General features: G+C 41.6%; 1 protein-coding gene across 1 annotated transcript in view; it reads left to right on the top strand.

Moving 5' to 3' along the window:
* Positions 1 to 18,868, top strand: part of LOC311026342 (polypeptide N-acetylgalactosaminyltransferase 10-like) — a 52,331-nt gene that overhangs the window by 17,852 nt on the left and 15,611 nt on the right. The window contains exon 5 of the mRNA XM_084029856.1: positions 16,988 to 17,173. Coding sequence (XP_083885982.1) covers positions 16,988 to 17,173 — 186 coding nt within the window. The remainder of the gene's footprint in view (positions 1 to 16,987; positions 17,174 to 18,868) is intronic.

The raw sequence follows: 18,868 nt of genomic DNA, 5'->3' as shown, positions 1-18,868 counted from the left end.
TGTTTTATTCTACCTGGAAAACAAAAATATGATCAGTTAGTGATCAGGTAGTAGTAACCAATTTCAACCATCAATCGATTTGCAACTACGGCTCTGCACAGACCTCGAGAAGGTCGTTAGCTCATCTGTTAGCAAATCAAATTCCTTCCAATGTAATAAGAATAAGCCACTCTGCACACGCCGTTCCAGCTTTACTTGCAGCACTTTTAATTAAAACATCCAATTAAGTAAACTTTTGCATTTCCATTCAGATAAAAAACCTTCCTTCCCTGCATCATCCCGTCCCCATTTAGCTCCCACCCACAGGGACGTGTGAGGGGAGAAAGAACAAGTCAGTTGTGTGAAAATAGCCTGAAACCTTGGATGGGTCTGGCCCTGTACCTCCGGGATGGATGGGAGAACATTACATAGCCGTAGGGGAGGGATTTAACCTCTGCAGGCCCTCTACTCTAACAACCCCCCTCTGCCACTGTCGTTTGATAAGGAATGAGTCGGGCTGTAATGAAGGCTTAAGCGACACAAGGACAAAGGCCTTATTCAAACTACCAGCGTGAGCAAGTCAGATTTTTGGGCATATCCTAATTGATTTTCAGAAAGTCTGGACAGCGAAACACGTGAAATGCGATATTTTTGCAAATCGGATCCATTTGGAGGTGGTTCGAAATGTGAGTCTGTTCAAATCGGATTTCAAAGTGTGGAAGTGCTGAGCACAATCCATTATCTACTGGTACTCTGACGTTCACTCTGCTTTTTACTTTCTGCTGCTTCCCCACCCCGACACACACCGGCCTCCTTGACAGCACGATTGTTGGGACGTGACCATTGGTATCAATGGTCTCACAATGTCGGAGAGAATAATCCCAGACAGTGTCTGTGCAGAATACCACAAATCAATGGTCGTCATTGAACCCTCGCATGAGAAATTAGAGAGCAAGTACATTATTAAATAACAGAAACAGTCATTTATTATTAAGTGAGGTTCATTTCTAGTTCACACATTAATTTACCAAGCTGAGGAATCATTTTCTCCAAGAATGGGTGTACAAAAAACAGGATGATGAGTTTGTCTCAGTAGTGTGTCTGTGGCTTTCGTGATTCAGCCTTTAAAGTTTTTTTTTATTTTGTTTTTAAGTTAAAGGAGTTGTGTCTTCAGGGTGGGAACACGGCCCATAAAAATAACCAATATTGATTTTTAGTGAGTCCACCTAAAATCCCCTAAATAGAAATCACTTATTCATGAGAAACAAACTACATCTATCAGGGCAGCATTGTGTTTGTGAAACATTTGTTCTCAACTAAAATACAGTTAGCATGAAAACAACGATATGTTCACTTGTTTGAAGTGGAAATTGGGAACCATGGAGGAACCAAAGCCCTTCACAGGTGATTTGACTTCTTCTGTCTGATTAGAAGTCAACTCAGGGCTGTTTGGACTTGTAGAGTTTGATTGACATCGCCCTGACTCTTGTTAGCTTGTTGAAACCTGTCAGCGTGGGGCAAATTACACCTTTATCGTTCAAAATGAGTTTGAGGAATCATAGTTTTGTGAGCCTTCAACCTGAGCAGAGTTCTAATCAGCCTAAATAACTGAAAACCCCTGCAGGGGTTGTGCAAGTGCATTTAACACAGCACAGCGGGAACCTGTACGGCAATCACTCCAACACAACAACGCATCCACGGGGAGCGAGAGAGCGATCCACAATACCCAAGTTTAATATGATAACATATAAACGATACTCAAGTTTTATAGATTGCTAGTCGTGGGACTACTAAAGCATTATCTAAATAGAAGTAGTAGCAGTAGAAGTAGTAGTATGTGAAGAGGCAACTCATCAGCAAACTTGTGTAGTATGTTTGGCAAAATAATTAAACAACTCTTACATTTCTGTTATTGTGTGTTGTCATGTGCCCTCAGGCCTTTATTATGTATAACAGCTAGCTAAATGACACTAAAAAGCGAGAGAGGGGGGCAATATTCAGAGAGAAAAAAGTCACACATTTTCTAAGTTTATAAAGTTTAAATCACGTTTTTTTCTCTGAACATTGCTCCCCTGTCTCGCCGCCGTTTTCTTTGGCGTATAATCACGTTTACATGCAGCTGTAATCAATGAGACGTGTGTATGTGGGCCTATCAGAAAAGTATTTCTAATGTCGAATGTATACAGATAGACAATATAAACAAGTTGCTTGGTTTCGCTCACACCAGATGTTTGAAGTCGCACGTTGTGTATTAATTCGAAAAATAAATGCGTACATTCATGGGAAGTTAGCTAGCACGAATGCCGGTTGTTAGCAAAAAAATTTTTTATCAAATTTGCCGCTTTAGAAACTTGCAAATTTTACTTTTCTAATTTTTTTCTCAGAATATTGCCCACCTCTCTCGGCTCCGTTTACGCCGTCGTAAATAAGTTATTTCCAAAATAATACATTTTTGTTTATATGGGATGATCTCCATCCGTTTTGATACGTTCACAGTATTTATAAAGTACCTTGACTTGCTTTACCAGACATTGAAATCTCATGTTTTTAAAAATAGAGGACCTTTAAATTTAAGTTACAAATTGAGCTCTGAGCTAAAGGTCGCTGGAGTCCGTCACACTAGCGGTGTAAAGTCTAAGTGGATAGATGCAGTTCTATGTATCTATCCGTTCTGCTGACGCCGAGTTACCTCGCTCTGCTTAACAGCATCCACAGAGCCTACAGTCATACTAATGCCCTATTATATTTATAACTTCATTATGCACCAGAACTGCTTGTAACAGTTATCTCGGGGCAAATTAACTCCATGATGAGGCAGTTTTTAGTTTTTTAAGTTTTTGCCTGTAAGGTGAGTACGATTACACATGTTGCAATTATAGAAACGGCCTCCAGTTTTATTAATGTGGTCGTTAAAGGAACCCTCCAGTGATGCTGAAAGTTAGCATCGTTTTCCATATGAGCCTCTCTCTCTCTCCCTTATCAGCTCGCTGTGGTTGTTTGAAGCAGTTTGTACATAGTTAGCTGGAATGAAACAGCCATTCTCCTCATTTACACCACTATAACTTCTGAGACGGGAAGTAACACACAGCCCTCCTCTCACCTCATTGTATTGAAGTACAAGGTATACATTACAAATATTCATACACTGATCCTTTATGTCAGAGTTAGTGGCCTTTGGGACATTATTCAACTTTCAACCTTCATCCTCAACATCTTCAGTTGAAGTCCCCGATGCTCCATGCCTCATCCTGTTTGCTACGTCTATCTTTCCCTTCCTGGCGATGCTGAAAAGGTGTCAGCACTCACCATATCGACGCTGCCGTGGACCTCAGTGTGGAACCTCCGAGCTTGCTTCTCCTTTATCTCTGCAGTCTTGTACCAGAGGCCAACGCTTTGACGCTAGACAACCCTTCCCCCCGTGGCTCAGTCAGTTCCACCAGGATGTTTCTGATCACAACACTTTTTTGTAAAATCATAGAGAATTGCTGATCACGTCGGCAAAACTGCATCCTTCCTACGTTGAACCTCTCGATGCATCTGAACGAGTTTGTCACTTTCTTTTTTGTCCTCTTCTGCTTTAATGATCTGGCTAATGGCCACATTTTTTTGTGTTGAGGAAAATTCAACATCGTTAACATGCAAATGAGGACGATTTACTAAAAACAGCTTCGGTACAGCTGCTCAGCAATTTACTAAGAAGAAAAGAAAGAAAAAGTCCAAGCTGCTCTCGAGGGACACGTACTAACTCCATGTTTAGCTATCGCTGACGATGAATGCTATCTGTAAGGTTGCAGTGATTGAGGAGAGGTATCATAGCAACAAGGGCCCTTGAGGTATGGTCAGAAAACTGGCTGTGGGAGTTAACTCTTGTCCTTTCAGTCATTGAATCATGCATCTATGCATACCTGTTTCTTTATGTTTTGCTTAGCCACCATAAACATGCTTCGTTATTATAGTTTTCAAGGCGATTGCTTAATGGAAGAGTTGGAAAACAACACTGTAAAAGCATGACATGATCAAACCTATTTTCATTTTCAAGAATCATCTTTCAATTATGTGTTATAAACCCAGCAAGATTCATCTCAATCCAGACTTTAGTTTCGTATGTTTAATATTTTGTATCTGCACTAAATCAAGCTGAATGTACAGGGAATCAAGTTCCATATGTATCTTTCTTATTCTCCTTCATCTTGCATCAGTTGGTTATGATGAGAACTACTTTTTTTTTTTGAGTTGGATGAGGGTTGGACGTCGTCTCATTAATTGTATTTTCTTTCCTTTACAAATGACCAAAATGTATGAAAGAAAATATTTTTCTCGTTATCAAATATAAGTATCTTCTAGCTCCTTATTTTGCTGTATTCACATTTTACACGTCTGCCCTCTCCCTCCTACATGCGATGACCCTTCCGGTCTTGTTATTGAGCAAATAATAACATCCACTCAGTCCTTCACTGCACTCTCTCCTTTCCTCCAATGTTTTCCACTCTCTTCATGTTCCCTTTAATAACATGATTGGATTGACATCATGATCCAGCCAGATCTCAAGGAAATGCACTGCCTCTTAATATTGCAGTATATGGTGGTGGCGTAATGTGTTAAACTAGCTGATGGAATGTCAATGAGGATCCTTTTGTCTCGGTGGATACATGTTTACGTGAATATCTTTCGTAGTCAAGCTAGTGGTGTTCATGACGTATTGTACTTAGTTTACGTTCTTATTGTGAAACCGCGATGTTTCGTGATTTCAAGTGTTTGTTTTTTTTGCCTAACATTACATGGTTTATGTCATGATAGCAAGTTATCAATCACCACATGATAAACCAAGTTAAGAGGTGTTCCGTTTTACGTATTTCTGAGAGATCATATTGACGTGATCGCGTTGCTGCCCGTCTACACAGCCTTTTGTTCTTTAGTATCTTTATGAAACATTGTAACACATGGTTTTAACACATTGTTAGAGTTGTAAAAATAATCACCATTATACGTCCGAGCAGCAAAATTGCCTGGTTGACTTTAGGAATAATATCATGGGTGCAGACCATGCACACCATGTGACACAGTGGCACCTGACATAATGTCACATGAAATAATATTTCCCTCCCTCACTCTCCCTCCCACCCTGAGAGGACTTTCTCCCTCTTAATACTTCGTCCATTGCTCTGAGCATCAATCTCTGCACTCGTCTCATTGAAATTGAAAGAAAGCTCTTGTGCTCTATCTGTATCTGGGCAGATATTGAATGCCTTCTTTTGCATTATCAACAAAAAAGGAGTTTAAACTAATATCGTCTCACTCCTATATAGCTTTCCTGCTGCTGTGTAAAGATGGTCACGCTGTGGTAAATGGTTGGGTGTGTGTCTGGCAGCTTAGCGTTGTTGGATGAGCATGAGCAATGAATTCTGCTGGTGGAGCCCAAGTCATTTCACGGATTTATGGCCAGACGTGGCTGGGAAAGTAGCTGTAAGTTGTCAGAGAAAAGAATAGAAAGCTGCCTCCTTCCTCTCCATGTTGGGGGAGAGAAACAGGGAGGTGAGGAGAGAGGACGCTGTGTGGAAGATAAAACCTTGGGTGTCTCATATGTTCCATCTTATCTGCTTTTCCTGCGATCAGATCAACAAATCTACTAAATTGGACTCATAGATCCACCAGAATCAGTGCAGTCACTGCAGTACGCATTCTTCAAATCCCTACTGGTGTTGACTTACACCACCAAAAACAAGCTATATGTACCAACAATAACAATAATACATCAATTGTTCACAAATCAACTTGAACAAATCATTAAGACCCATAAAATCTTGACTGGCCTCTCAGGCCTTTTTTTATTCTTCTCAAGAAAGCACACAAAACATCGTTTATCAATTATTTTTAATTCATTTTATTCATCTTAACAGAGAAACAGAAAAAAGGCAAGGCAAGCTTATTTATACAGCACATTTCAGTAACAACGTGATTCGAAGCGCTTTTACATGAAACATCAAAAGCATCGAGACAAAGTGCAAAAGAAACACACCATGAAAAAGACATTTAAATACAATTAAAACAGTCGTTAAAATTTCAAGAGAATAGAAAACAAAAACACGCTAAAATAGAATAAGATGTATGAACTACAAGAACAAAAACCTGCAATGCAGTGTAATAAATTAGGCAATGGGAAACAGGAAAGAGTGAGGACTCTTCTCTACCTTATAGCCTGATTTTCAGTTAAACACATGATTATTTTTGATTATTTTAAATAAACGAAAAGAAAGGTGAATGTTACTATTTGTGTATTTTCACAAGTTTCTAAACACATTTCCTTTTCCCACAGTGTTTCTGTTGGCGTCCTTGGTGTGAAAACAGAATGCCAACAAAATCCTCTTTCTGATCTTTATATATTTAGTCATTTATTTTTGTTAATAGTAGTAGTAGTATGGCATTATTACTGTGTCTCTGTTTCAGACACATTACCGCATTATCACATCCAGGATTTTCATACGCTTGTTAGTTTAATTTAATGAAAAAAAACAAAACACCTCCTAACAAACAAACATTGTTCACAGCTGCAGGCGAGATCGGCCCAATATTCCCACCTTGACACCTGGGAACCGGCCAGTGCCCCCACAGCCTCGGTCCTACGAGCACATAAAACAGCACCGGTAGAGCAGTTTGGGGCTGAAAGCTTTGTTGGTGGAGTCTGACAGGAGTTAATGATGCGGGGAAAGGTGTTATTTATTCATCTCCCCTTGGCCACGTCACAGTGGGCTTTCAAAAAGTGAGTTTCCAAATAGTTGCTTTGTTTTTTGAGTGTGTAATCCTCTGAAAGCTATGGAGGAATTTTCAGGCACACAGTTCAGAGCAGAAGCCTCTTGAATCAATCTGTGTGTTAAACTTTTCTCCTAGCGGGTCTCTTGCATTGTTTTTACCCAATTTGATTGAAATGATCTGCTGATTGAGCCAACAGTTGGTATCGGTCCGTGGTGCATTTACACGCCGTTAGAAATGCCAGAGTCTTTCTTCCATTCTGTCGACTGTTATGTTTCTCCTCACTTTGTCCTGTTTATTCCATTTTATTTGAAAGGAAAGTGGTCTCTGCACATGACTCATATGACAGGATGAGACCACTCGACACATTTTCTTGGCAATGCACTGAAGATACAAATCAAAAATACGAGAACATTGATGAATGCCACAGATTCTCATCAATTCAAAAAAAGTGTGATGCCCAATTTTCCCCCCTGGAAGACATTACTATGATTCTCTCCCAATGTTTTGTGACTGATAAGCCCTTCTCCATGACAACCACCAAGTGAATTCAAACAAACGTTGGCAATCATATTTTGGTAACGCACGCTGATCAAACGGTTGCTTCGGTGGAAAAAGAAGCGCAGAGAAACAGTTAGCTGTGCCAAATCGAGAGTTAGCTTCAGGTTTAAACTCTCCTTTATGTACTCCCACTTCAGAGGCTGTAAACAGAACACTTTGTAGCATTTATCAATAACATCAATTTTCATTTCGGCAACGGAAACAAATGAAAAAAACCCCTGTGTTGTGTAATCCAGCCAGTCACAGAGTCGGTATTTACTCAGTGGGACCGCGATGGCACACCACACGACACAGCTACTCTGTTATGGAAACCCGCCACTGGCAGCTTGATTTATTACTTTCCTCATGTCTGCCTCCCCCATCGGGACCAGTTGAGCAAATGGTTGCAAAACCTGATTTCACATAATGGAGGCGCCCCGCGCGCTGCTTTTATGCCGAGTGACTTTTGATGCGTTTCCAGTCAGATGTCGAGGGGGTGGGTTTCAGCCACGGGGTCGCCTGCTAATTGTGCAAGAATATGACTTCCATTTTCTTTTCTGGAGGCAGATTTCTATTGTGTTCAGAGAGAGAGAGAGTGATTGTAACCTCTGCCAGTGCTGGTGCACAGCGTTGCCAACCACAACCACTTGTGGATTGGATCCAGAGATAGTTTTGTGCTCGTTTGCTCAGATGGGGAGGATAGAGCAGCGAAAAGTCAAACAGTGCCTATCGTCAGAATGGCCACAACGTGAAGGAGACAGTAGCTGTCATTGTTTGCCGCCATGCTACTTGTTTACATTTTGAATACAACAGGAGACGAATGCCACTAATGGAATCTGAGGACTGTGATGTGTCAGATCTCTGCCATGCCTGACAATTTTCCCTACGACTGTCTGTGTTTATCTTTATTTTTAGAGGCTTCAAAATGTGGTTTCTTGTATTTAAAAGCACATTTCTGTCAGTACTGGTTCCCTGCGTGCTTCTTTTATTCATTTATTTATTCCGATTGTATTTGGGTACACATTGTTGAGGCCCTACTTTGTGCAATTCCGTCTGGGTGGCAAGCTACTGAAGACTACTCATAATAACAAACAAGACACAGCTCAGACAAATACAGGACTGGATCATTTTCATAAAACCTCAGAATTTTTCATTTTGAGAGTGGCGAGGGTCATCCTCAAAGAAACCAGACTGGAATCACAACATTTTAACAACATTTCGATATTCATATCAACTCGGCTTGGCTTGAATTATTATATTTCTGAGGGTGCAGGAGGTGGAAGGTCATAAGGTCATTTCAACCCAAGGGTTCATCCTATGTGGCTTCATCCTATATTTGTTTTTAGGGAATCTTATTGCAAAATGTTTACTAGACAGATATGACACGTGCAAAATGTATAGTTTGGCTCCAGCTGGGTGCAACAGAAAAAGCTCAAAGAGTGTTAAATGTAAAGGGTTTAACCTCTGGGGAGAGCCCACTCTGTACTCAGGGCGTCAAATTATAGTGCTTTTGATGAGTTAGATTGAGAATGTATTACTGGCAATAACCATGAAAACAGTAAATAATGGCTTGATGGGAAGGAAAGATGATACCCCAAAACCATAAGGATGCATCATCTGGAGACCTAGAATGCCAGTGGCAAAGTTTCATATTAATTTTTCATGATGATCTTGACGAATGTTCATCCGGTGGTGGCGATGATCGATAAAAACTTGGATCTGATCTAATCGGGATGCATCCTCTGTGGACCATGAATATTCACAGCAAATGTCATAGCAACCCTGTTTGTGATTGACATGCAAAAAGACTGGCAGACCAATTGAACAACACACTATCCATTAGCCATGCCCTTTAGCAGCATAAACCAGGGCAAAAATGAAAACTAAATTAAATTACTAAAGTAAATATGTGTTATAATGGATACTTAATGGACGGATTAATTTTCAGTTGTATTGATGATTCAGTTGCTTTGACGGCTTTAAGCAGCAAAGAGCTACTTTGAAGAGTGTTATCAACACCGGCAGCCTAACAATCGGCGTGATGGAGAGGCGGAGAGAGGATGTGGTGGCGTCGTCGGGGAGACGAGGGGCGATGTGTGGAAACGGACCTCGGCGGAAAAGCAGCAATGCAGAGAGGCTGAACAAGGTTCAGCATGTTTATTCATGCCAGCCTGTGTGTGTTTCTGTTTGTGTATATACGGCTGAGGGTGCAGGCAGATAATGAGATAATGGTGCTCAGTGAAGTGTGACGGAGAGACGAGGGAGAGAGAGTGAGGGAGGTGAATGGGAGACAGACGATGGATCATAGAAGGGGCCAATTAAAGTGTTGCCATTTAGAGATGTTGAGGCATCCGTGGGAGCTGATTGATTCAAACTGTTTCCGGGGAGAGGAGAGGAGATGAGTTTACTGTGTGAGGACATAGTGAACTGAAAGTCTGCTGTAGCTTTGGCGATGCATTTATTGGTTACTTAGAAAATGTAATCTGGAGCCTCTCAGCAAATTCAACATTTCTGACTCTGGTATGTTAATGGATAGGCAAGGCAAGGCAATTGTATTTGTATAGCACTTTTCAACAACAGGGCAATTCAAAGTGCTTTACATAAAACATTTTAAAAGCATTGGAGAAAAAAATAATAATAACAATAATATAAAATAATCAATAAAAACAAGAATATCAAGGAATAGAAAATAGAGTGCAGCATAAGAAGTTCAAAGATAGTATTGTTTACTGAAAGGCAATCAATTTTTTTCCTTTTTAAATGGATTTGATTTTACTGAAGTCCACTATGAACAACCATTGGAAAGATGTTAAATAGTTATTTTGTGAAGGACTGCTTATTGTATTTGATTCCTTCATTATCCACCTTCTTTGATGTGTTGATGGGTGAGGTGAGTCAGCATTTGTGCGTCACAAGATTGATTTGTTTTCCACTTTCCTCCTCGCTGGTTCGATACAACCTTTTAATGTGGCCGATGTGTTTCCCCCCTCGGTGTAAGACCAACACCCACAGTGGTTCCAGACACACCTGGGGAAAATTCTGCTTGCATTCTCAGGTATAAATGGGTCCAATGGCTTGTTATAAATAAGCTATTCTATATGGCGTGGTGGTATGCGGTGAATATTATCCACTTTTAACTCCATGGAGGCTTAGTTAAATGTGGAGGGCATGTGAGTTTGATGTTATGAAAAGATCTTCACATAGAAAGTCAGGCCGGCTACTGGTTGTATCAAGGTTAACAGTTCTCAGTGAACAAAGTCATACAAAAAAAGGTATTTCCATCAGTTCAGACACCAAATGTTACTCTCTTCAACAGTATAAGTAGTATAGTAAGTAGACTGTGAATATATTTCTTTCCTCACAGTTTATTATTCATTGTTTGTTGCTCATGCATATTTATTTGATGTGCAGTTTTAGAAAGAGCTTATATTTAGAAAACAGCAGGGATTTAATTATCTGGAGTGGTCTGATGTGGGCTCAAACTTAGCACAGCTAGAATCTATCAGTAAACCTCTCGAGTAGAGCTACAATGCTGAGATACTCGGGGGATACCAGGGGGGCACCAGGTCTTGGTTTTTAGGTGTTCGACACTTTTCAGCTAAGTGGCACACTTAGAAGAGCTCAGAGGAAAGGTGTAGAAAACAATCAGACTATCCCTCCACAGGCCACCAGGGCCAGCAGCTTAACGGAGCTTAAAGCATGCAGGACGACTACACCCTCCCTCGGTAGTAAATTATGTAAAATAAGTTGTGGTTTGGCTGCAGAAGTCCTTTCAAAATAAAGCTGAAACCTCCAAACTAAAACTACCATTCACTCACTCACGTAACAGGATAAGTTCCACCTTCACGTGTCCTTCACTAGACATGCAATATGTTAATATTCCGCCTTTCTCCCCTATTCTCTTTGTTCCTTTCCTTTACAATATCGTCCTTAATGAGATACTTTTCTCTCTCTAAAGACAAGGCTTCAATTCCTTCACCTATTTGGACCCTCCTTGTTTTTTTTAATTTCAATCATATGGACCACAAAACGTGAGGTCAGAAATGTCCTCTCATCTAATTGCACACAAGCGGCAACCTCGAGTTGAGAAATGACGCCAAAAACTGCAGTTCCTCAAATAGCTACATGAGACATTTGAAGCGAGTCGATCCCCGTAGACCTCTATGTTAAAAGGCTGGACCAACGGCAGAAATTAAGCCGTTTTCAGCCTGGTACAAATAACCGTTTTGGTCTCTTTAGCTAATATCCCCGTTCAATTTTTAATTTAACTTGAATTGTTATTGTATAGTACAGTGTTTAACTTGTCTTTCCTGTGTTTTGCGTGACTTTTAACATCTCGGTTGAACACCTTGTCCTGATTCTCTGTTTATTCATGTGGAAGCAGCCAAGAAGCGAAGGGCGTCAGATTTGGTTGCCAGATAACGTGTTGCTGTTGTTATCAGACCTGTAACCTCCAGCAACGCGCTGGGTCGTGTTGCAAGCGAGGGAGTCTGAATATCTTGGGGTCTTGTTTGTGACAAAGGGAGGGATGGCATGAATGATCAATGCAATATTAGCAGGAGTGCATTGTCACTGGAAAGATGGTGAAGGACAGGAAAATATTGTGGGTTTTTTTCTCAGTTTTTGTGTTGTTCGCTGGATAATGCTTGGCATCGCTGGTATTGTCATGTATGTCGCTAAGCGACCCGTTTTTAATAGCATTCAAACATGCTCACTTCCTAATAAAGCGTTTTTTTTTTAAAGATAGAGGGAAAAAGAAATGCAAGCTGTCACAGGAATTGACAGAGTGTGATAGAGTTCACGAGGGCATTGCAATATTTTGCTGAGGAGATAAGCGAGCAGCTCCAGTCCTTGGTGGTGTGCCAGAGCATCTTGGGATTACCGCCCTGGAAACAGAGCTCAGTGTGCCATGTTGGATCCACTGTCTCTCAACACTCATTATTATTATTATATTTATTTAAATGCGTTTGGGCGGATGTGGTATTTGTGCTGGAAACTCGTGGGCACCTGTGTGATTTTTGCTGTTTCCTGTTTTCAATGTTTACTGAGGAAAAATGTAGTAAAAAGTAGGGATTTTTTTTCATACATATTCGGTACAATCAGACTTCTTTTTGAAACCCTAAGAGTCGCCCCCTGCTGGCCATTAGGGACAATGCAAGTTTAAGTTACCTCAATTTTGGCTTTGATTTCAGACACCATCTTCCATCCACCTTGATCCAGCTGATCAGAAAACATTCATATTGTGTAATTTAGGAATAAGAACGCGTTATTTATTTTTACTTACATTAAGAAGGACGTATTAAGAGCCCGAACAACCACAACATGCATTTTGCAGGGACATTTTGCAGTTGCAGTTTCGCTGTGATGTTGTGAAAGGCCACAAATTGGCTCCAGTCAGCCGTTTTCAGTACAAGGAGACTTGCATACGCTAAAAACACATTTCATCAATGACATTTTAAATGAACACTGACACTTTGACAAGAGCCTGAGGGCAACTGCCGCACCTTTCATCTGCTAACCGCTAATTCATGTTTGAGTACGGCCCCGTGTGAGCGGATGAAAGAAGTTCCGGTGGCGGCTCCGGCACCGTCCACAGGAGAAATAAGTGAGTGACGTACTGCGGGGAGGTAGAAAAACAGAAAGAGGATGGATGTTTTATCGGGAGTTCAGGTGGAGTCCAGTCTGCGCTGAACAAATTGTCAGGCGGGTGTGTGATCAGCCATTCATCCCTCCGCTCCACGCTGTGAAATGACCCCCGACATCCACAACGCTTCAGACCTCCAATCTCCTCCGCTTCACATTTTAATAATGACTAATGTGTTTGCCGACATCAGCTCGCTCTCATTAACGTGATTAATTGCCTCCTCGCTTTTGGTAAACATTGTGAGCGGTATTCCAATTTATTCAGCGAAAATTAACCAATCATAATTAAATGCTCAGATCTTTCTCCCTCACCTCTCCCCATACAAGCTCCGCTGGCACACGGGGTGAACGCTTGTTGATTAATTTTGCCTCGCATCCTGCCATTAGCGGGATGATGTAAGCGTCGCTTTGTGTAGGGTGAGCGTTTATAAAGAGCCGGAGTCGGGCTCGTAATGGTCCATTTTTTTAATGGGTTGATTTATTGCCGGAACACGCGGGGAGGACAGTTCGCCTTTTCCATGCAGTTTGGCGCCGACCTCGCTGAGCCCATCCGCCCTTGTTGCAAAGTCAAACTTTACGGCGTGTAGGTCAGCCGCTGTTCAACACAATAAACACAGCGGTGGGAAATAAAGATGGTTGACCTTCCTTGGAGTCAGAGAGAATATGCAAAAGGAGAGACAAACTTGCGGTTGGAGGGAATAGATTTGGGATTCATATGAGATGAGAGTGACAGTAGAACTTCAAGCTTGAAGGTCGAGGTTATAGAATTGTTATGCTGTATCAAGGCCTTGTTTTGGTGTCCAACATCAAACCTGCTTCTCCGTGCAGCGCAGTGGACACGGTGTGATTACAAACAGGAGCTGTGCAGCATCTGAAACGAGCAAAGAAAGAAATCCGGCAGCTATGTAGGCGTCTCTGCCAAGAATCGCACATTAATTCAAAAGTCAGTCGAACCAGAACCAACACGTTCTCGTCCCCACTTGTCACATACTGATGCTTTTTCAGGGGCCATTGGCCCCTCACAAGCTGCCATATACATGTAGATACCCGGACACACACACACACACTGGTCTCAATGAGTGGCAATGTAGCAGTTTCAGTTCAACCCAAGCCAAATATATGGAAGTTATAATATAATGGAATAAAATAGGAAATCAGGGGACACAGTATAAAGATTAGAGAAGAACAAGATAAAGTGAAAAAGACAAATGAGCCACTAAGAGAGAAGCAGTGTCAATAAAATGCAATGAAATCCGTACATATCATCACTTCCATGCAGTAGTTAGAGCAGAGAGAACTATATGGAGGTCGGAAAGAATGATTCCTGTCACATCCTCCCCTTGTTGTCCTTGTAGATAGGAACCGTCTTGTCCCTGATGATGTTTTATGTTTCGCTGTGACAAAAATAGAGTTAAATTCCGAATGGGACTTGGTAGAAATAAATAGTAGACAAAAACAAAAAAGGGAGAATGAGGATGCATGGAGGGATGGAAACGAAAAGGGTCTGTGAAGTTTGGAGAATAACCATTTTTCATTCTCTCCTTTTGCATCACATCTCTTCCCTGTAATTGTTTAGCTGTTTTCTCTACTTTTCTGTGGTACTATTGTAAAAAAACAAAGTCATAATAAGTTATTTTTCTTCCTGCTGAAGGTTGTCTGTGGTTTTGTTGTACCATTGCCTTGGGGTCCCGATGGGAACCCCTACCTCCCTGGGAGAAAGAAACAACATATTATATTAACCTCATTTACACGCCCTCGTTTAATTTCAGCTCAGTGTGAGTCTTTATTCTGTTTTCTTGGTTTGCTGTCATTTTCAGCAGCGGGTCGGGTACACCCGAGCCAACTTCTATTTTACTAGGCACTGTTTTGCTCCTGTGAGTCCTGCATGCTATCCACACCCTGAGGTGGCATTATGCGGCAGTTGTTCAGTTCAGTGCCTTCTTTGCAGCAGTATTCTCTTTGTGTGAAAGGAGCTTGTGAGAGCAGCATGAGAGCCAAACAATCCGATGTCCGCTAACGCATTCGCTACGAGTATAGTATACCACAGGAGGTGCAACAAAAAATAAAGTAAGTGGTCAATCACATAACAAGCAATCCAGAGACGTACTGTGAGCTTGCAAAACATGTAAATTGTTTTGTAGTCGCTTGGTGTTAATGGACCGTTGAGGGACACTCACAGTATCGCACAACTCTTGGTATGCAGCATAAAAGAAAAAGTCTGGGCTAATATATTCAGTGTAAAATGCCATAGGCTGAAGCTGATAGTGGTGACTAACGAGTTTCCCTTTACAGATATGCCCACTTCTCCTACCGAGTTTGAGGCAAAGTACAGTTTTTTTTGCATGCAGTATAAATGTTATTTTTCATTGATTCTGAAAATGGTTTCTGCAAACTAGGGTCCCTAAACAGTCTTGGTATTGCATCACTAAGGTATGTCTGGAAATCTGGGAAGCTAAGTGTGCGATGATGGTTAGTCCCAATTTCATTGTAGTGAGATGTTTTTTTCTTTGGGTATTCATGTCTTTCCTAGGTATATTGACAGTCAGGGGGTTTGTGAGCAGTTCCCAGAACACAAGTGGCATCCGATCACCAGAAAATGCAATTCTTCGCTACCAAATCAGTGCAAACCATAGAAAAAACTAATTATCATGTGGTTAAAAAAAAGAAGAACGTTCAATCGTGCACCAAATCTAAGTAAAAAATGGTATCGACCCCAAAATCTGTCAGGTGTAAAGACATACAACACAGCCCTACAAGTTGAACTGCAGCATCAATCTGGAAGTGTTGCAAGTACAAGCAAACAGCATTCAGGAAGAACATTCTATCATGTATACAGCTAGATAATGGATAATCAGTGAGGAGATCCATGTCTGTCTGATGCCCTTTGTTTCGGTCTCTTTTCTCCTCGAGGCGAATGTTGCCCTCTTGGTCATTAATCAATGTATGTCCATCTCAGCAGCACAGAGGTGTGGGCTGTTAAGAGTATTTACTGTTGCAATATAACGATCACTTTATTTAATTTGAAGACATTTTGTTCCGAATCAATAAGGCAAGGCTTTCCTGCAGCTTGCCAGTCCGATGTATTGCCTGTGTGGTTTATCTGTCTAACCTTTTGAATTGAAAATGTAAAAAATACGATCTGACAGGCAGAAAACTGAAGCAAAGTTGTGGTTGTTATGGCACCTGTATGACCTTTTGTTGTTTAAAAAGTTCCCCATCCTGAATCTGTCCTTCACTGATACTGCAGTAAACATCCATTGTGAGCAGGGTTGCAGAGGGAGGGGGGCTATTTCAACTGCCGGCATGCAGTGGGCAAGCATCAGGAAACACCCTGGACAGGTTGCCAGTCTATCACAGGGTACTGCAGTTATTACTGCATTGCAACATCTATGCTGTAAAGCCAACTAACACTGGAAAGGAAAAGTCCATCCCTGTAGTGACAAAAAAAATTCAGAAACAGCAGTGCCCAAAACTCTTTTAATAAGTCACAAAGAAGTACAAGTCACAACAGGAGACAGAAGAACTAGATTAGGGTCAAAGGGCAAAAAGGTTATGGAACACTGTTTAGCTATAGCACAAAACTCCAGACAATCTGGCAGAGGGTTAATGAATGTTGGCCAGTGTTACATTGAGTGTCTGATTAGGTTAATGAGGTTGAGGTGTGGACATGGGAGGGAAGGCGGTGAGGGGAAGGAGATGATTGTAGGGCAGATGAGGGTAACATTCTCTGTAATGACGGGACATTTAGCGATCAAGCAGGTGAACACGGGTAAAAAAAAGTATGAAATATAGTTGATTTAAAGGTGAACTCAAGACAATCCAAAATTGTATTAACACGGCCATATCCACGCAACCCTGAGCCAGACTGACTCAAAGTCATACGAAAGAGGGGTGGATGAAATAATGGGCCTAAAAATACCAGACTTTCACTCAGAAGATCGATGTCCGTGTCCAGTGTGAAACCAGAAGTCAAAATGTACATATTTGTAACTTCCATACTAATTTTATCTTCATTTACTCCAAACCACAGTCCTTTCCAAAAACCTAACCTTATGTGTCTTTGCTCCCCTTTGTGCAGGACACCTGAAGGTGGCGCTGGAGGAGTACATGACGCGATTGCCGAAGGTTCGCATCCTGAGGACCAAGAAGAGGGAGGGGCTGATCAGGACTCGCCTCCTTGGGGCCAGCTCCGCCAAAGGAGAAGTCATCACCTTCCTGGACTCCCACTGTGAGGCCAACGTCAACTGGCTGCCTCCGCTGCTGGGTGAGGAACAAACGCACGCAGATAAACCTTTTTCAGCTTCAAACCAGCAGATAAAAGAAAACTACTTCTACTTCACAGTTACTTCACAGTTTGCTACATCAGTGGTAGATACATTAGCTGTCAACAACCTTAACTACAGCTCACTTATGCTACATTGCCCCTCGTCAAATACCAATGGTTGGTCAGTGCCTCGTCTGATACTGATGCATTCAAATGTAAAACTCACCCGCTTCATTATTAGATGGTGAGAGCAACTAATGTAGTATGAAAAGCAAAATAGTCTACACAGGGCGAGTGGAAAGGCAGGAGGATGGGTCAAACAAACAGGACTTTCTCCAGGAGACCGCTGTTTCTGTCCTGTGCAAGTAAACTTTGACGTTGTGTCACGGCGTCGTTAGTCACCTGGGTTGCTTGTCCGTCAAGTTAACCCTTTCTAACCCAACGTGGTTTTGTTGCCTCTGACTAACATCCTGTGAAAACTGAAGTTTAGTTTGAAAAGACACTATCCATGCGATGAGTGAAAACTGACCTTGACCTTGAGTATCGTAGTTTAAAGCGTAGGGCGACCAAGCGTCGGTATTTGATGAGTTGGGAGTGAGAATATGTTGGAGAATGGCATTTTCAAGTCGTAGTTGTAGTTAAAAAGTTGCATGCATCCAACAGAATTGCCTGTATATGTCTGGCCATCAAGATCATTGTCCACCATCTTGTCCACTGCCAGGAACCTTTCAAAAAATATCCTCAAGGTTCAAGAATTTTCACATTAAATTTACCTTCCAATGTCTTTAAAATGTCCTCAATCTCAATGTTGTCACAGGAGATTGAAGTAACATAGTACACACACACACACACACCCGCACACACACACCACCCCTACTGTGAAACTAAGTGCTTCCTCTTCTGGCTGATGGACTTGCTCGCCAACAGTCTCACAATCTCAATTACCCTTTTTCCCCATTAAGGACCCACGTTCGGTTGCGTTTCCCAGCACGCTGCCGCCGCCGTCGCACATGGAACCATTTTAACTGCAAAACTTTATGACCCTTGTTCCCTCTATGTCAAGCTGTTCACACAATACTTGGAAATAGAATGTGTGTGTCTCTCCGCGCGTGACATAAACAAGCGGCCGTCGTGTTCCTTACGGCAATTTTGTGACAATTAATAATGGAGAGAGAGAAAGTGGGGGAGGCTCTGACAAAATGATGCAATGTGCTTTTTCATTTGACATACAGGTTTCTGTGATGTGTGCCGTGCAAATGAGCACAATACACTATGCTGTAATGATCTATAATTTACAATTTAGAGGGAGAAAACCACACACACACACAACACACACACACACACACACACACACACACACACACACACACACACACACACACACACATATACAGTACACTACCTTCTCCAAACAGTCAAAGAAAGTCTTCGCCGTCACTCCTGAGTTTAAATGTTCACACTTTGCAGAACTCAGAGCTCAGAGACCAGACTGTCCGAAATGATTCAAACAGATATTTGAGATGTTTGTCACGGAGATGACAAACTGGCCAGCCATTTTCAGTGATGGTCGATATCCGACAATGAATGGGGGGAAAAAGGGGTCGCAACTTTAAATCCTGTAACATTAAATCTTTGTTTCTCTTTGCTCCGCAAAGCAAATAAAGAAAAGCAGTGTCACACCATTTTTTACTCTCC

The sequence above is a fragment of the Eutrigla gurnardus genome (assembly GCF_963514095.1).
Source record: "Eutrigla gurnardus genome assembly, chromosome: 15".
In the NCBI taxonomy this organism is placed as follows: domain Eukaryota; kingdom Metazoa; phylum Chordata; class Actinopteri; order Perciformes; family Triglidae; genus Eutrigla; species Eutrigla gurnardus.
Note: the sequence above shows the minus strand (reverse complement) of the source record. Positions and strands in the feature narration are given on the sequence as shown.